At 41.4% G+C, this 11,093-nt stretch overlaps 1 protein-coding gene across 1 annotated transcript in view; it reads left to right on the top strand.

The window, feature by feature from the left end:
* The window catches only part of LOC114032275 (zinc finger protein 383-like), a 16,415-nt gene that overhangs the window by 700 nt on the left and 4,622 nt on the right, over positions 1–11,093 (top strand). The window contains exons 2-5 of the mRNA XM_027847529.1: positions 408–503; positions 1,364–1,490; positions 1,919–2,014; positions 10,840–11,093. The exon at positions 10,840–11,093 is cut by the window's right edge and continues 4,622 nt beyond it. Of these exons, the coding sequence (XP_027703330.1) occupies positions 468–503; positions 1,364–1,490; positions 1,919–2,014; positions 10,840–11,093 (513 nt within the window). The 5' untranslated portion in view covers positions 408–467. The remainder of the gene's footprint in view (positions 1–407; positions 504–1,363; positions 1,491–1,918; positions 2,015–10,839) is intronic.

An 11,093-nucleotide genomic window follows, 5' to 3' on the forward strand; every position in this document is an offset into this window, starting at 1 on the left:
GTGGGAGGGTGAGAATGGGGTGGGTCTGAGCCTGGGAGCTGAGAAACAGAGCAAGTCTCTCACTGAAGTTGTACCTTCCACGTCTCGACTCTCTCCGTAGGGGTTTTAATATATAATGGGTAGGCATAAGAAATTAAATGACAATTTTTTGGAAATGTTGCGGAAGCCCCAGATGACATAAGAAGACCAGCGATGCCATAGAAAAACTTTAGAAACTCAGAGATGCACAAAATATATGTGGAGTATTTTATATCTACATGTTTTATTTTACAATACCATAATAATTCAGAACTATTTGGTACGAAGGGAGGGCCAAAATTTTTACCTAGGTTTTCCAGATTGTGGGGATGTCACATCCCCAATCCCGGAGATACGGAGGGATAACTGTGTTTTCTTTACTTCTCCAGGCTTCCCTGCAGCCGCCTTTGCTTTCTCATGATAAGTGGTGGGACCTAGTGGTATAAGCAATGGCCTCTGACCTCCTGACAACCAGGTTCCACCAGGTAAGTGGGAGTTCCATCTTTGAAATGTCCTGTCTGAAGTGCAGTCCCGGCGGTCACCCCGTGCTGTAACCCAGGACTTTGGGGCTATTACTGGTGGACTGGACACATTGAGGGAGAAGGGAGTTTAGCAGTGTTGAGGCCAGTTCCCACCATCAGTCCTGAAGCATTTATTAAATAAGTTTTCTTGAATAAACGGATGCCACCTTCAGCATTCCAGTCTTTCCAGGAAGAATACCTCAGTTAAGCTTCGTTGTGTGACGTTGGAAGCTAATCGGTCAGCTAAGCTCGAGAGTAAGAGGGAGCGAGTAGTTCTGTTCCTGGCTAATGTAAACATTGTCTTGGAATTGTGGTACCATCACATGACAATGGGGGCAGCTGGGTAGCTCATTAGATAGAGCACTGGGCCTGGAGTCAAGAAGACCTGAGTTCAAATGGGGCCTCAGACACTTGACACTTACTAGCTGTGTGACCCTGGGCAAGTCACTTAACCCCTATTGCCTCACCAAAACGGGAAAAAAAAAAAGGTAAGAGTCTTGCTTGTACTAAGCTAAAGAAGGGGATGAGCCCCCTGAGAACAGTCCAAGGTAAATGGAGGTGTGGGGTGGGGGTTGACGTCACTGGGAGGGTTTATGCCCTGATTTTTAACGCTTAGAAATGAAGTTCCTTTAAATAATTCTTGAATTATTTTTTTTGGAAAGTGCTTATGATTCCCACGTGCCACCAGCTGTGCCAGGGAGTCAGAGACAAAGCTTTGAGCGCTGGTTGAACCACAGCCTGCAACTCTCAGCAACCTTGCTTCTCCTTTCGGGCTCACGTTAAGAATGACCTTTGGGTAGCTGTGAATCTGTCTGGTGTTTCAGGAATTGCTGACCTTCAGAGATGTGGCTGTGGGCTTTAGCCAGGAGGAGTGGGGACACCTGCACCCGTATCAGAAGGCACTCTACCGGGACGTGATGCTGGAGAACTACCAGAACCTGGTCTTTCTGGGTAAGGGCAGGGGCAGTCTTTCCTTGCCCCAGAGACGGGAGGCATGGATTCTAGAACTTGATGGGGGAGGTGGAGGACAGCGGCAGCCGCAGGTGGGTGGTCGGCTTGGCGTCTGGGTGGGGTGAGAAGGTAAAACACGTCTGTTTTCTGGGGCCAGCCATTGGAGGGGGCAGGCTGAGTGGGCTGATTGACTGTCGCTGGTCGGTCATCAAAGATGAGAGGAACTAATTTCCTGTCTGAGCCCCAGATCTGGCCTGTGACCCTGTTCCTTCTACTTGTAGGAACAGACAACAGAACATCTCTGAGCAATGCTTTCTGCCACCTCTGGGGGCTCCCAGCATGCCTGCTTTTTCCCCAGACAGTGAGGGAACTAGGATTGGCTCCCCAGCTGGCTCTGAACCCAGCATTTTTCCGTTTCCAACGAACAGGACTCGTCGTTTCCAAGCCAGCAGTGATTGACCAGTTGGAACGAGGAGAAGAGCCCTGGATTCCAGAGGGAGATGTCCCCAGGGGCCCCCGTCCAGGTAAGGGCGTGACAGCAGGGATGAGATGAGCGGGAGGGAGAAGGGCCTTGTCAGTGTCCTTCCTGCTCCCTCAGGCTGGAGGAGGACCGGGGCCCACTCCTTCCTACCCCGTCGTCCTGCCGCGGCGGCGTCCGCACACAAGCCTGTCCCCGTTCACGCCATCTCATAAAGGCTCTTTGTAGTCCTTGTGCTTACCCAGATTAAGAAGCGCAGGCAGCCTTCCGTGCCCTCTTGTCAAACGCTTGGTGCAGCTTCGGCCCTCTCTGGGCTGCTTCCAGCGTCTGCAGTTACAGAGAGCTTATCTGGCTTCTCTCCAGACCCGAGATTTCTTTGAGCAACCTTGCTTTGCTCCTGCCCGTCTTACGAATAGCGCTTCTGTCTCAGCCTTTTCACGTATGAATGCGACTCTTTCAAACCGAACTAAGATATATTCCTAGTGGTGAACGTGAATCAAGGCGTACAGTTCTTATTTTTGTAACTTATTCAGCAAGAACTTGTTAAGCACTTGCTGTATGCCAGCCTCTGCTGAGCACTGGGTCTGTAAAGACAGTCCCTTGCTGTCATGGAGCTTCCACTTTAATTGTTGAGACGGCAAATAATTCCCTGGGTCCATCTATCTCGATAGATGCATGCAGAGTAGTAGATGAAGGTAATCTCGGAGGAAAACATTGCCTGCTGGGGTCTGTGGGAGGTGGGTGGGCTTTGAATGGAGTTTGGAGCAAAGCCAGGGAAATGAAGGGGTGGAGGTGATGGGGCAGAACATTTCAGGCATGGGGGTTCAAGAAGCTGCAAGTGTGCCAGTGTAACTGCGTCCTAGAGGGCGGGGAGGCTAGGAAGGCAGGCTCATTTCTGTTCCTGCTCCGGAGCTCATTGAGCAGGGGTGGGGAGTGACCTGGTCACACCTGTGCGTCAGGAAGATCACTTGGGGTGGTGAGAGACCTGAGGCTGTTGGCCAGGCATGACGTGCTGAAGGAGGATGGTGGCGGTCTTCATAGGAATAGGTTCTAGACTTCTCACCAGGCTTTACCAGCGCCGAATGAGAACAAGTTTGTTTTGTTCTGGTTTTTGTCCTCTTAGAGGAATAGTGAATTTGAGTGGATTTTCAAGTGATTATTAACAATTAGCCTTTCTTCCTCTGAAAATTGTCCTTTCATATTCTTTGATTCTGGGCTAGAAGTTGTCTTTGTAAATTTGCAACAGTTCCTTGTATGTTTAACAATGCCACCTGTCCCATCCTATCTGTAACTACCTGCATAGTTCTTGTGACTGTGCGCTCTAAGAGTTATCCTCTCTAGCCTTTGGCAGCTGGTTGTGATCAGCATTGGTGGAGAGAAATAAGTTTCCACACTTTGAAAAATTGTCATTATACATTTTACATGTCAAATTGTTATCTTTTGTGCCATCATTTGTGTGGATAAAATATTAGTGTTGAAAAGACAGGCCTTTGTGTCGGGGAGAAATTTGAGATCATTAAAAAAACTTGTTTGTTTCCTAAAGACAGTCTACTGTGTTTTCCTCATTTTGAGTTCTGGGCCCAGCCTAGTATATCCGTCTGTTACGTCTAATCAAGATATAAATGTGTTGGTGAGTTCTTTTTTGGTGGTCTATCTAACTGTACGCCATAGACAGGACAATTGGTGTTATTCATCCATTGAGAAACTAGATCTTTTTTTTTCCCCTCAAATTAATTTTGTTATTTTGTTTAGCTTTAGAAATTATCCTTTTGGCAGTTTGAGATAGCACTGAGTGTGTAAAATAGTTTTTCATAGTATTGTCACTTTTCTCTTATTGGTGGGTCCTAACCATTGGCCATGAAGTTGAGGTGTTGGTAGCATTTCCCCTCAGGATTGCTTCGGCTGCATCCCCCAAATTTTAGTGTGTCGGCTCGTCGTTATTATTCCTTTTTATATAGTTGTTGATTGTTTCTGTCATCAAGAGATTCATCTTAAATCTCCGTTTAGCTGTATTCCTTTTGCTTATGTCCCCTGTATCAGTTAAACTGTTCTCTCCTCCTTCTCCTCTTGTCAGACCACTCCTCAATCTCCTTTCCTTATTCTTGATTCATGTCATGCCCCTAACTGAGGGTAGGGGTGGGGTGGTATTCCAAGGTTCTGTCTTTGGCCTCCTCTTTTAATTCTGTATTATCTCACTTGGTGATCTCATAAGCTTCCTTAGGCTCTCCAGATATTGTTTCTAAGCAAATGATTCTCAGATCTATATATTCAACCTTAGTTCTCTTTTGAGTTCTGGTCCTTCATCTTCAGTTGCTCTTTGGGTGACTGAAACTAGATGTCCCCATAGACATGTCAAATTCAACTTTTTCAGGACTCATGATCTTTCCTCTTCTTCTTCCCCCGCCTCCTTTCCAGATTTCCCTGTTATTCTCAAAGGCTTTCCTTCCTGAGGGAGAGTGAGGAGTAGAAGACGGGGCTGAGACTGGAAAGATGGTGGAACTTTGCTCAGATATAGAGAAGTTTGATAGCTAGAGGGGGAATAGCTTAATTTTAGATGTGTTGAATTTAAGATGTCTCCAAGGCGTGCAGTTTGAAATGTCCAATAGTGAAATGGTGATATGAGCCTGAAATTCCTGGCAGAGCCTGGTGCTGAACATGTCAGTCTGGGAGTTATCTGCATAGTGGTGATAGTTAAACCCATGGGAGCTAATGAGGCTACCAAAAGATTGAGTGTGGAGGGGAAAGAAAAAAGGACCTAGGGAGGACGTGAGAGTGAAGGAAGGGACCTCCGTGAGTTGTGTAGTGGAGGTAGAAAGGAGAGGCTTTCACTAAAGGCTGGTTCTGGGGGGCAGTCTGCCCATTCCCCACAAGTGTTCCCCTTTCCTGATTAGAAACTGACATTTCCCAGTCTGATCACAGTCTCCTGTCTTAGATTCACTTATCCCTGTGGTTCCTCCCTCCTGCATCTGTTCTTTGGAGCTCATGGGAATCCATGCTTTCTCCACCTCTCATTGCTTTCTCAGGCTCTGACTTCCTGGGCCCTCCGCTCCAACCTAACCCTGTAGCCTTTCATTTTCTCTCTCCTGTCCTCTGGTCTTGAATATCTTAACTGCTTAGCTCATCACTGCTCTTCTCTTGCCCTAGGTTACTGTATCATCCACTTCCTCTATTCTACTCTGGTGAATGAAGGTGGAAGAAGTCCTGCCACCATGTTGACTGGGCACATTACAAAGTCGTGTTATCCAGTCTTTACTGGGGTCCTCACTTCAGCAAGGCAGTCCTTTTATTCCTTTCAAAATGATTCCCTATCTCACTCCCCATAGTAGCTATTCCAGATTTCTTCTATATTAAAGATTCTACCTGCCCCTGTTCCCTCCTTTACCTTTCTCAGCTGAGATACTTCTCTTACTTTACTTTAAAAATACACACGCACACACACACACACACACACGCACACGCACACGCACAAAACACATGGAGGCCATTCAATGTGAGCCCTCTCTTCCATTCTTGATCTCAAAATCCCCTGGCATCAGGTCCTATTCTCTTTTCCCCCAGTCTCTGACAATGAGGGAGCCAGTAAACTCTAGTGGCTGCATGTTATCTTTGAGGTTAATTATCAACTCTATTTGGCTTTTTTTTTTTTAATTTCATTTTTCCTCAATTACACGTAAAAACAATTTTTAACTTTAGTTTTTTAAAATTTTGAGTTCCAAATTCTTTTTCCTTTCCTCCCCCCCTCCTTGAGAAGGCAAGCAATTTATTCTAGATTATACATGTACAGTCATACAGAATAGATTTCCATATTAGCTATGTTGCAAAAAAAAAAAAACCAAAACCAAAACCAAAAAAAACCAGACAAAACTACCAAGAAAAATAAAGTTAAAATAAAAGATTCAGATGCCTGAATCTGCATCTGGATTTCATTAGTTCTTTCTCTGAAGTTGGATAGCATTTTTCATCATAAGTCCTTTTGGAATTCTCTTGGATCCTTGTTGAGAATGGTTAAGTCATTCACAGTTGATCATACAATATTGTTGTTACTGTGTATGATGTTCTCCTGGTTCTGTTTGCTTCACTTTGCATCAGTTCATGTAAGTCTTCCCAGGTTTTTCTGAAAGCATCCCCCTTATCATTTCTTGTAGCACAATAGTATTCCATCACAATCTTATACCACAACTTGTTCAGCCATTCCCCAATGGATAGGCATCCCTTCAATTTCCAATTCTTTGCCACCACAAAAAGAGCTGCTAGAAATATTTTTGTATATATAGGTCCTTTTCCTTTTTATTTGATCTCTTTGGGATACAGACCTAGTAGTGCTCAAAGGATATGCAGAGTTTTTTAGCCACTTAGGCATAGTTCCAAATTGCTCTCCAGAAAGGTTGGATCAGTTGACAACTCCACCAATTTTTCCATATCCCTTCCAACATTTGTCATTTTCCTCTTCTGTCATATTAGCCAAACTGATAAGTGTAAAGTGGTACCTTAGAGTTGTTTTAATTTGCATTTCTTTAATCAATGGTGATTTAGAGTATTTTTTCATTTCACTTTAGATAGCTTTGATTTCTTCTTCTGAAAAGTGCCTGTTCATATCCTTTCACCATTTATCAATTGATGACTGATTTGTGTTCTTATAAATTTGACTCAGTTCTCTATATATTTGAGAAATGTGGCCTCTACTAGAGAAACTGGCTATAAAAATTATTTTCCATTTCCTGCTTTCCGTCTACTCTTGGTTGCATTGGTTTTGTTTGTGCAAAAACTAATGTAATCAAAATTATCTATTTTACATCTGGTAATGCTCTCTGTCTAATTTGGTTATAAATTCTTCCCGTATCCATAGATCTGACTGGTTGAAATATTCCATGTTTCCCTAATTTGCTTATATTTCTTTTAAGTCTAAATCATGTACCCATTTTGATGTTATCTTGATATATGGGGTGAAATATTGGTCTTTACTTAGTTTCTGCCAAACTGCTTTCTGGTTTTCTCAGTAGTTTTTGTCAAATAGTAACTTCTAGTCCTAAAAGCTTGGATCTTTGGGTTATCAAACACTAGAATACGATGTCATTTTACTGTTGTTTATTGTGTACCTAATCTATTCCACTGACCTACCAGTCTATTTTTTAGCCAGTTTCAGATTGTTTCGATGATTACCATTTTGTAGTAGAGTTTGAGATCTGGTACTGCTGGGCCACCTTCCTTTACATTTTTTTATTGATTCTCTTGATATTCTTGACCTTTAGTTCTTCCAGATGAATTTTGTTACTATTTTTTGTAGCTCTATAAAATAATGTTAAAGTAGTTTTATTGGCACGGCACTGAATAAGTAAATTAATTTAGGTAGAATTGTAATTTTTATTGTATTGGCATGGTCTACCTGTAAGCAATTAATATTTCTCCAATTGTTTAGATCTTACTTTGTATGAAAAGCATTTTGTAATCATGTTCATATATTTCTTGGGTTTGTCTTGGCAGGTAGATTCCCAAGTATTTTATTTTTGTCTACAAGTATTTTAAATAGAATTTCTCTTTCTAGCTCCTGCTGCTGGAATTTGTTGGTATTATATAGAAATGCAATAACCTACGTGAGCTTATTTTATATCCTGTAATTTTGCTGAAGTTGTTAATTATTTCAACTACTTTTGTAGTTGATTCTTTGGGATTCTCTAAGTATGCCATCGTATCCTCATTGCCTGTTGTAACTGTTTCAATTTCTTTTTCTTCTCTTGTTGCTGTAGCTAGCGTTTCTAATACAATATTGAATAATAGTGGTGATAATGGGCATCCTTGCTTACCTCTGATCTTATTGGGAAGGCTTCTAGTTTATCTCCATTATACCTAATGCTCGTTGTTGGCTTTAGATAGATACTACTTATCATTTTAAGGAAAACTTCATGAATTCCTATGCTTTTTAGTGTTTTTTTTAATAGGAATGAATGTTGTATTTTGTCGAAAGCCTTTTCTCCATCTGTTGAGATTATCGTGTGATTTCTGTTGGTTTTGTTATTGATATGGTTAGTACGCTGGTAGTTTTCCTAATATTGAACCAGCCCTTCATTCCTGGTGTAAATCCCACCTGATAACAGTGGATGATCTTTGTAATATGTCACCGTAATCAACTTGCCAGCGTTTCCTTTAAAATTTTTGCCTCAACATTCACTGGGGTCATTGGTCTGTAGTTTTCTCTCTCTGTCATTGCTCCTCCGGCATTAGGTGTCAGCATTGTATTTGTGTCGTAAAAAGAATTTGCTAGGGCTCCATCTTTGCCTGTTGTTCCAAATAGTTTATAGTAACGGAATTAATTGTTCTTGAAATGTTTGGTAGAATTTACTTGTGGATCCATCTGGTTCTGGGGATTTTTTCTTAGGCAATTCATTGATGACTTGTTCAGTTTCTTTTTCTAAGATGGGGTTATTTGAGTACTTTATTTTGTTTTCTGTTATTATGGCAATTTATATTTTTGTAAATATTTATCTATTTTGCTTAGATTAATCAGTCAGATTTGCTGGCATGTAATGGGGTAAAACAGCTCCTAATAATTGCTTTAATTTCCTCTTCATTGGTGGCGAATTCACCTTTTTCATTTTTGATACTGCTAATTTGATTTTTTTTTAAATCAGATTAAGCAGTGCTTTATCTATTGTTTTTCCCCCATAAAACCAGCTTCTAGTGTTATTTAGTAGTTCATTGGGTTTTTTTTACTAAAGTTTTATTAATCTCTCCTTTGATTTTCAGGATTTCCAATTTGGTGTTGAATTGGAGAGTTTTAGTCTTTTTCCTAGTTTTTTAGTTATACTCCCTATTCATTGATCTACTCTTTCTCTGTTTTATTGATGTAAGCATTTAGAGATATAAATTTTCCCCTAAGTATCTTTGGCTGCATCCCATAAATTTTTGGTATGTCATTGTCATTCTATCTTCAATGAAATTATTGGTTATTTCTATGATTTGTTCTTTGACCCACTCATTCTTTAGGATTAGGTTATTTAGTTTCTAATTAATTTTTAATTTATGATTCCATGGCCCTTTATTGAATGTAATTTTTATTGCATTGTGCTCTGAAAAGGATGTGTTTTAATATTTGTGCTTTTCTGCATTCAGTTGTATCATGAATGTCTTTCTGAATTGGGAATTTGTGTTAGGGCTAGGCTCTGTACACTTCTGGAGGAATTTTGGGGCCCTGTGTCATTCTGGCCCATATTCTCTGGGGTGCTGCCACTGCTTTTTCTAAGTACTGAGTGTTACATTATTCAAGAATCTCAGCTGAGTTCACACCAGGTTGCTAAAAACCGAGTAGGCCCTAATCACCATGATCTGGGGAATTATCTGATCATTTTCCCTCCTGGTTTGAGTTTTGCAGGTTCCTGACCCTGGTTTGGGTCTGGGTGACACAACTGCGGGCATGCCCCTGGTTAGAACTCCAGCAGGTAGTCGTCCCCATTTCCTGTCAGTTAGCGGAGTGACTGCAGTTTAGTGACAAGCCGGTAGATTCTCTGCGGTCCTCAGCTCATGCCCTTATAGGCTGAGTCTAGGATTCTGCTTCAGAGTCAGGCTAACTGTGCTACAAGACCAGCCCTTTTTGAAGTCCCTGCCTTGATTACTTGCCTGTGGTCTGAATCTGTGATTTTAGGTTTGAAAAATGTGCCGCTGTGGTTTCTCGCTGGATTTCCTCATCATTACCTGGTCTGGCGCTCTTCCTTTGTCGTTGTTGTGGAGAGTTAGGCTGTGCCGCTTCCTCCTGATCTGTCAGGTTTTCCAGTCTCCCTTGAAATGCTTTCCTTCTGCCTCTTAGAGCTCTGCTTTCTTTCAGGACTCAGCTCAAATCCCAGCTTCTGCAAAATCCCTTTCCCATTCATCTTGCCTCGCACCACCCCCCATCTGCTTAGTGCCCTCTATTCTGAGATTCAGAGATCGTAGTCCGTCTCTCTTGTGTGTACCTAGTTACTTCTATGTTGTCTCCTTCATTATAATGTCTGCTCCTTTTCCTTCATAAGTTTGTATGCAGCTGCTGCTTTTTTTGAATCATCTATTAGATAGTAAATTTTGTGCTACCTTTAGTCTTTCTGAGTCTTTTTTAGATCTGTTTCTTTTTTACACTAAATTCTTGTTTTTTGTTTTTTTGGTCCATTCTGCCACTCTTTCCTTTTATTGTTTAATCTGTTTGTAAGGTTATGATTATTTGCTTTGTGTTTCCTTCCATTTATACATTGTATATTGATTTTTATCCTCTTCCTCTTAAGACAGAACTTTCCCCCTATGATTAATTAGTTTTGTGTACATTACTTTCATCCCCACACTTTTGTAGGCTCTGATGTCCTGGTGGATAGCTGGATGGGATTCAATTAAATGATCTCTTGAGAGCTACAGCTAACATTCTGTACTTCTGTGTGGTTGCCTGTCTGATTTGGAAATTTCTAATTATTAGAATGTTTTTTTTTTCCATTGACCTGAGTGTGGCTTCCCTCTCACTTTTAAACTTTGGTTCTAACAATCCCCTTGTATCCACGGATAATAAGTGCTCCCTTTTGTATAGGGAAGCTTCAAGGTGTAATGAAAAACACTTGAATTGAGCTCGAGTGACCTTGGTTTGAGCCCCAACTTCAGTGGCAGTGTGACATTGTTCTGGTCCATGAATTGCTTTGATCCTCAGTTTCCTCATTTGGAAAATGTAATAATTGACTTCATACTGATATACATATTGTTTTGAGGGTCATGTGAAAACTTACTGTACAAGTATAGTATGGTCTTATAGGTTTTATATTTTAATGTTTGACAGCATTTTTTATTGATAGAGGAGACAGAACGCACATTTTTAAGTATGATATGGGATGAAATAGGATATTTACGTATTTTAATCTCTTTCAGGTTGGGAGAGTTGGCCTGAAATCAAAGAGTCAGTTCCAAAGCTGGGCATTTCTATGGAAGAATACCAAGAAAGACTCGCAAGTTATGGTCCCCAGGCCTCCCATCTGGAAGAAACCTTAGAAGGTGGGGCCAGGTTAGAGAGGCCACAGAATAATGAGGAAAAACCTTTTGAATGTAATGATTGTGGGAAGACCTTTCGCCTGAGCACAGCTCTCGCTATGCATCAGAGAGTTCATACTGGAGAGAAACCTTAT

This window comes from Vombatus ursinus, unplaced genomic scaffold (genome assembly GCF_900497805.2).
Source record: "Vombatus ursinus unplaced genomic scaffold, bare-nosed wombat genome assembly UNPS02015411.1, whole genome shotgun sequence".
Classification (NCBI taxonomy): domain Eukaryota; kingdom Metazoa; phylum Chordata; class Mammalia; order Diprotodontia; family Vombatidae; genus Vombatus; species Vombatus ursinus.